Here is an 8,288-nt window from a genome sequence, read left to right as displayed (position 1 = left end):
TTTTGCAGATTTTATATGCTTCACTGTCCTCTTCCCACTATTCTACATGTTTTATATGACACAGACTTGCACTTGTTCACTTTGAAGTAGATATTGGGAAGATCAGAGAGAGGGACCCCAGAGCTATGCCTATGAACATGATCCTCAGTAACCAGCTGTATTATAACTTGTGGCTTACCATCAAGGACAATCTCAAGATGGATTAGCATTTGTTTGTTAAATAGCATTCCTCTGCATACACAATGTGTGTCTCTCTCAGTGTTTTAAACAAGAACATAGCTTTCTATTTTTGATTAATCGTAATTCCCATTAGATTGAGACATCATCAGTCAAATTATGATTTGACATGACAGACTTAATGTGATCCTTATTTTAATGGCTCTCAGGAAAGTGCTCTGATGTCCTTGTCTTCTCTCAGAAAACATTACTGTCTGCAGTCTGTTTATCAGACTACTGTTACAGTAAAGGGCAGCACAGTGTATCAATACTGTATAGAGAACAGATGGTTCCTATAGCAGACAACATGAACATGACCCCAGAGCTTCCGACACAGAACTGCTCCAACTGCAGCCAAGCATTTGTCCCAGAGCTCAATGTGATCAAGGCTGTGGCGCTGGGACTGATACTTGGGACCTTCATCATATTTGGGGTTTTTGGGAACATCCTGGTTATCTTGTCTGTGGTCTGTCATCGACACCTACGAACAGTCACACACTACTTCATTGTCAACCTAGCGGTGGCAGACCTCCTGCTGAGCTCCATCGTGCTGCCCTTCTCTGCCACCTTTGAGATCCTAGGGTACTGGGTGTTCGGACGGCCATTCTGCAACGTGTGGGCAGCGATGGACGTGCTGTGCTGCACAGCTTCCATCATGAGCCTGTGTGTGATCTCAGTGGACCGCTACATCGGGGTCAGCTACCCGCTGCGCTACCCAGCCATCGTGACAGAGCGCAGGGCACTGCTGGCCCTGGTTGGCCTGTGGGCTCTGTCTGTCACCATCTCCATCGGCCCTCTGTTTGGCTGGAAGGAGCCGGTGCCTGAGGATGATTCTATCTGTAAGATCACAGAGGAGCCTGCCTATGCCATCTTCTCTGCTGTGGGCTCCTTCTACCTACCACTGGCCATCATACTGTCTATGTACTGCAGGGTGTATGTGGTGGCCCGCCAGGAGAGCCGGGGCCTGAGGGTGGGGCACAAAACAGACAAGTCAGATTCAGAGAGCATCACGCTGAGGATCCATCGCGGCAACACAGCCGTGTCTGAGGACGAGGCCCTGCGCAGCCACACACACTTCGCCCTGCGCCTCCTCAAGTTCTCCCGAGAAAAGAAGGCCGCCAAGACCCTGGGCATTGTGGTTGGCTGCTTTGTGCTCTGCTGGCTGCCTTTCTTCCTGGTGCTGCCCATAGGTGAGTGTTACCCATTGTACCCATTGTACCTTACCTTGTAGACTGTGCTCCACAGCTGCAGTGTCATGCTGTTAATGCCACCCCCTGTTGTATCTACACTTGGCAAAGGAATTTATGAGGGTTTGTAATTAAATTGCATTGCAGAGATGTAGGAGGGAGTGTGGGATGACTCCCAAAATAGATGTTCACAACAGTCTCTGGTACCATATCATGCATGCCTTTCTCATGTCATACGCTATCAACCATAGAAGTAGAAAAAAGTTTATTTACATGTGTAATAAATCAGTTATTTTAGGTTATGTGAGGTTGTTGGATGTGGATGATGTAAAATTTAGTATATTGTCGCATTAATCAGTAATGGGCTGCATCTGCAAAGATTTACTTTCATTGATGACACAAATTAAAACTTGTTTACAAATAGAAACCATCTGAAATAACTAAAATGTATCATTAAAAAGAGTACACTAATCAAAGTATTTGTTTCAACTGTGCAAAATGTCAATCTTCTCCTCCCCCTGATGTTATTTTACTTGTCACACATGACTGCTTTGAAGTCTAATTTACTACGAGACCCAAAGAAATATTAGCATATATATACACTTACCAATAATGTGGTATTTCATGTGGAAATAATGAAATAAAAAAGTAATTTCAGTAGCTTTTATTTCAGACCACACTATAATTGCCATAAGCGTTTACTGATGTTATCACAAGTTTTGAATAGAGTCAGTATTATTTTAAAAGAAAACTGATTGATGAAATAATCGTGTTTATGTAACACTATTGTGTAGAAAATATTGAGAGGATTTTCAGGCAAGCCAAAATACCAGTCTCAAGAAATTATCCTACATTAGAGACTTGAACTACACACACACATGCACAGGCACATGAAAACACACACGCACACATTAGAAAGTGATAGAGATAGAGAGCTACAGAGAGAGATAGAGTACGTTTGAAACATCCATTTACATTTACATTAATTCATTTCCAAGACACCATTGTCGATTTTTGTTATCCAGCCACAGCCGTAAGTGCTTGTGAAATTAATAGTTTGGGGTATTAATTTAATGGTTTTTCTGAAGGCCACTGAGGAGTTACTGTAATTTGGGTGTCTCAGGAATGCAGTGCAGGCAACTAAGGTAAAAGCTGTGGCCGGGTCTGGTACTAGGCTAGCCAGACAATGGGTCATCATAGGATTCTTCAGATAACAGAGATACTCTCAGAATGTGTGGGTAGTCCCTTTCAGTCAGCCTCTGTCCCAGTCATCTTCTCAGTGTGATCAAAGAGCTGCTGTGGTTGAAAGAGAGCGGCTCTCCAGTTGGGCTGGTCTGTGACTCACTGACACCTTTCCCAGTCAGAGGAATAAGGCAACCTCACAGAGAGTTGCACATAATAAACTTTATTTGAAGAGTTGAATGCTATATCCACACATTTTTCACATTAGTATTTTTTCATCAGAAATGATTGCTTATGGGTACCTTCATGTGTGTATAAAATATTACTGTTGTCAGATTTTTTTATTCATAGATTTGAGAGAGTATGAAAATGTTAGTTTTTTTGCTAAACGCTATATATCCATTGTTTAGCTGGAATGGAATGTTCGTGTCCTGTGTATTTGACTGTGATATGTAGTTGTCTTACCTTGCTATCTTAAGACGCATGTACTTACTGTAAATCACTCTGGATAAGAGCATCTGCTAAATGACTAAAATGTGAAATGTAAATGTTTTACATAGAGATCTCATATTACTGCATTTAATTATCTTTTTAAAACCTTTTTTTATATATATTGATGTCACAAATGTATCATTTGTACATTTCTTTATTAAAAATGTAGTTATTTGTTACATTTGACTGTGTAAAACCTAGCAGTACAGTACTACTTATTTATCTGAGAGTGAGGTGGATATATAGCATTTAGGAAATAAAACATGATTATTTGTCTCTCTGAAATGAAACCATGACGTGATAGATCTTAAACAAATACACATCTGTCATTGAACAACCCCATGTCATGATTAGATCGTGAAAAAACACATTAATCTCATTAATAATGTCTTTAAACAATAAAAGCTAATTTACCAACATTTCTGAAAATTGATATATAGCGATTTGGAATGAAACTATTCATTTCCAGAGGACATATGCAATGGATGTGGTTGTGTACAAAGAGAAATATGAATGAATATACTATACATAATAAACATAACATGACAATGACTGTTTAACACATAGTAGCATCAACTACTATTAATGACTAGCAATAGTAACAACCAACAGTAAATGCACACAAGTTTCAATAACAACATCACTCACGTCTGTCCACGCACTCCATCACTCTTGTCCACTTGGAGAGAGACTGATGAGGCTCTGACCTGAGCAGGCAGAAGGACTGTCTGCTATCCTGCCCCCTAGCAACCTCCCTAGCAACCTTCCTAGCAACCTATAGGTGGCCTTGTAGCAGAGGTCACTGGGAGTTTGGGGAGCCAGTTTATGATCCCCTAGTCTCTCTGGCAACATTAGGGGATTGGTGGAGTGAGCTGCATGAAGTTATAGAGTGCTGAGCACACGCTGCCGGACCTGTCTGCTGCTCATATTTCACACACACTTTTCAGACAACCATTCTCTCTATCTCTCTCGCTCTCTCTCGCTCTCCATCTCTCCATCTCTTGCTCTCTCTCTCCATCTCTCTCTCTCTCTTTCTCAGCATCTATTTCTCTTGCACAGAGGCATTCTCATCAATGTGATCACAGCAGGAAGGACAGATCAAGTCTGCTTGTTAGTTTAATCATTTCAGTATGGGATGAATGTGGGAAGAAAATACAAATCAAGTGTTTTTTAAGATCAAGTCAACTCCTTCCGAACCCCTCAGGATTCCGATGTATTATATACTCTCATGCTCATAAATATAGCAACTGCAATAGAGAGCTAGCGCTTCTTGGTGGTGATTCTATTCCCTTACCATGTCTGGACAACATGTCACAATGTTATGTATTAAATCACAGAACAGTTTTCCAGTTAAGATTGATTGTGTTAGGCTGGGGATGGTTATTCTTGTTTGCTTTGGTTTATTGGGACAGGCTGTATTTCTTCATTAAGAGGGAAACTAACCCTTGTGGGGATTTGAGTGGGTCAAAAGGGTTAGGAGGGCTATCACTGTCTTGGCAGTGTGTTTATTTTGAGACTGGTTTGTTCCAGTAGCCATTTATAAAGACATGACCAAGAGCTAAGCAACTGTTTGCTCACATGTTCACAAGGGTAGTGGTATTTTGTCTGCTGGTGCTGTGGTCGTTAGTCGGTAGTTGCACTGGTGCCTACCATGCATCTTTGGTATTGTTATCTGCCTGTTGTCTGGACCTCTGGCAGTCTCTATGGGGGTGCCACAGGGTTCAATTCTCGGGCCGACTCTATTCTCTGTGTATATCAATGATGTCGCTCTTGCTGCTGGTGACTCTCAGATCCACCTCTACGCAGACGACACCATTTTGTATACACTGTGTTAACAAACCTCCAAACGAGCTTCAATGCCATACAACACTTCTTCTGTGGCCTCCAACTGCTCTTAAACGCTAGTAAAACTAAATGCATGCTCTTCAATCGAACGCTGCTTGCACCCGCCCACCCGACTAGAATCACTACTCTCGGCGGGTCTGACTTAGAATATGTGGACAATTACAAATACCTAGGTGTCTGGTTAGACAGTTAAATCTAGAATCGGCTTCCTGTTTCGCAACAATGCCTCCTTCACTCATGCTGCTAAACATGCCGTCGTAAAACTGACTATCCTACCGATCCTTGACTTCAGCGATGTCATTTACAAAATAGCTTCCATTACTCAACTCAGCAAATTGGATGTAGTCTATCACAGTGCCATCCGTTTTGTCACCAAAGCCCCATATACTACCCACCATTGTGACCTGTATGCTCTCGTTGGCTGGCCCTCACTACATATTCATCGCCAAACCCACTGGCTCCAGGTCATCTATAAATTACTTCTAGGCAAATCCCAACCTTATCTTAGCTCATTGGTCACCATAGCAACACCCACCCGTAGTATGCGCTCCAGCAGGTATATCTCACTGGTCATCCCCAAAGCCAACACCTCCTTTGGCCGCCATTCCTTCCAGTTCTCTGCTGCAAATGACTGGAACTAACTACAAAAATCTCTGAAGCTGGAGACACTTATCTCCCTCACTAACTTTAAGCATCAGTTGTCAGAGCAGCTTACTGATCACTGTACCTGTACACAGCCCATCTGTAATTAGCCCACCCAACTACCTCATCCCCATATTGTTATTTACATTGTTATTTATTTTGCTCATTTGCACCCCAGTATCTCTATTTGCACATCATCTTCTGCACATCTATCACTCCAGTGTTAATACTAAATTGTAATTATTTTGCACTATGGCCTATTTATTGCCTTACCTCCATAACTTACTACATTTGCACACACTGCATATAGATTTTCTATTTTCTATTGTGTTATTGACTGTACGTTTTTGTTTATTCCATATGTAACTCTGTGTTGTTGTTGTTTTTATCGCACTGCTTTGCTTTATCTTGGCCAGGTCGCAGTTGTAAATGAGAACTTGTTCTCAACTGGCTTACCTGGTTAAATAAAGGTTAAATAAATAAAATAAAATAAAAAATCTGAAATCATTATTGACATGATGAATTATATTTGGTGGTGTTGGTAGTGAGCTACAGTATTATAGCAGTAGTGTGCATCCTTGTCTTCCTGGATGTATGGCAACGTCTCTCTTGGGAAGTGAGCACATCTATTGATCATCCATTATTTATTGCTCACTCTATCTTGTTTTCAGTCGCTATACATCACTGTATACCCTCTGTTTGGTGCAGTAGAGGGAGAGAATGAGACCAAGTGAGTTGTTTAGCTTTCTTAAAAAAGCATGTTTTTCATCACTGTCTTTATGGAGTTAACTTTTCATAGACAAATGAGGCTACATGAGTAACGGCAATCAAGTTCCCCCTTTAGGGTTTATAGCCTCCAGAATGTATGAATTCAGTTGCAAGAAGAGTAATAGAATTGCTGTTGCTTGTTGCACAGTAGTCATCTGAGATGTACTTGGCACGGAATCTTATCTACTCAAAGTTCACCTCCTTTCTTTCCCTCGCTCGCTCTCTTTCTTTCACTCTCCCTCTCTATCCATCTCCACGTCACTCAGTTTTTTTATTCAAAAGCCCACTCTAAACCTTCTCCAACAGCTTCTCCAATAAAGAATTTCACAAGACAGCTCGCCCATCCTACCTTTGAAGATAGATGCTCAAATTCAAGGCCATCCAAGCCATTTAATAATTTTAATGTGTCGAGCATTGGGTGTGAAAAGTCCTTCATATTTGCACTGAGAACAAGTGCTGCATGTAATGGGCATGTTAAACCATTTAATCTACTGCACAATTAAGTGTGCAGCTCACACTGTTTCACACTTTCTCCCATGAGCCTCTGTAATCAGAAGCAGCAGGATTTATGAAGGCAATTTGAATACAACTAATACCTTGACGTCAATACCTTGATGTTAATCCGATTTCTTCCCTCTGTATGTGTGGCATGTGTGTGTGTGTGTGTGTGTGTGTGTGTGTGTGTGTGTGTGTGTGTGTGTGGCCTATTATAGGTTCCATATTCCCAGCATACAGACCTTCGGACACAGTTTTCAAGATCACCTTCTGGCTGGGCTACTTCAACAGCTGCATCAACCCTATCATCTACCCCTGTTCCAACCAGGAGTTTAAGAAGGCCTTCCAGAGTATTCTGGGAGTGCGCTGTCTGAGAGCCCAGCCCAGAGCCACTCATCACCTGGGTCCAGGCCTCAGCCAAGCCCATGTCCAGGGTAATTCTCTCACTCTGAGACTAGATGGCAGAGGCGACCCCTCCCATCTTAGCCCCTCCTCCTCCATAGCCCTGTCCCGCACACCCTCCTCTAGGGATGGCAGAGAGTGGAAGATAGAGACAGGACAGGCTAAGGTGGCCCAACTGTGCAGTAAGAGTCTGCTGAAGACCTGCTGCTGCATCAGAGACGGGAGCCACAGCCAGCAGCCCAGCCATCCCGAGCCCCCTCCACATGGGACCCTGCCCATCATTAAGATCCACCAGCTGTCTTTGTGTGAAAATGGAGAGGCTGTATAACCAGAGATAATGATGGAGTAAATTATTTTGAATGTCTCTGGTATGAATACTGTAGCTCATCTTCTCTTAAACAAAAGGATGATGCACCCTCAAGGTCCAGTGCTATTAATGGAACTAAAGTGAAAAGTGAATACATTTCTAAGCCCAGTGGAGTTTACAACGATGGAACATTAATAATAGCTGGTGGAGATGGTCGATGAAATTCTGAAATATTTTGAATATTCTGACTGCAGATACACAATGCCAGTGGATTTAAATGAATGATGTTTTTACACACTAAACCAAGGTCTTACCTTGAGATGTTGACACTCTTTAAAGGTTCAATGCAGCCATTTGTATCTACATATCAACTCATTTCTGGGGTAACAGTTAAGTACCTTACTGTGATTGATTCAATTAAAATGATCAAAAATAAACATTACATTTACATTTTAGTCATTTAGCAGATGCTCTTATCCAGAGCGTCTTACAGTAGTGAGAAACAAAAAAAAGCTTCTTAGCAAAGAGCAATTTCTTAAGCAAGAATTTTGCTATGGCTGTCTGGTAGTGGTTTGAATGGGAAGGGGAAAACGGAAAATTAGCTGTTATTGGAACTCTCTTTCTTATTGGTCTATTAACTAATTTACCACCTGGTGATGCCACCAGGCAGGCCAAAACTCCATCCAGCTCTTACACTAAAAGTGCATCATCATAATTTTCACAATTTCACAGTATTATTCCAACCTAATACT

General features: G+C 41.7%; 1 protein-coding gene across 1 annotated transcript; it reads left to right on the top strand.

Annotated features, from left to right (window-relative positions):
- Window positions 1-502: 502 nt before the first annotated feature.
- Window positions 503-7,944, top strand: LOC121587332 (alpha-1A adrenergic receptor-like). Its single transcript, XM_041904235.2, has 2 exons — window positions 503-1,406; window positions 7,046-7,944. The coding sequence occupies exons 1-2, from the start codon at window positions 503-505 to the stop codon at window positions 7,555-7,557; spliced, it is 1,416 nt and encodes a 471-aa protein (XP_041760169.2). The 3' UTR covers window positions 7,558-7,944.
- The last annotated feature ends 344 nt before the right edge of the window (window positions 7,945-8,288 follow it).

This window comes from Coregonus clupeaformis, chromosome 18 (assembly GCF_020615455.1).
Source record: "Coregonus clupeaformis isolate EN_2021a chromosome 18, ASM2061545v1, whole genome shotgun sequence".
Lineage (NCBI taxonomy): Eukaryota > Metazoa > Chordata > Actinopteri > Salmoniformes > Salmonidae > Coregonus > Coregonus clupeaformis.
Note: the sequence above shows the minus strand (reverse complement) of the source record. Positions and strands in the feature narration are given on the sequence as shown.

Coding starts and splice junctions, on each gene's coding strand:
- LOC121587332 (XM_041904235.2), top strand. CDS start 503: ATGGTTCCTATAGCAGACAACATGAACATGACCCCAGAGCTTCCGACA. Junction 1,407..7,045: donor CTTCCTGGTGCTGCCCATAG/GTGAGTGTTACC, acceptor GGCCTATTATAG/GTTCCATATTCCCAGCATAC.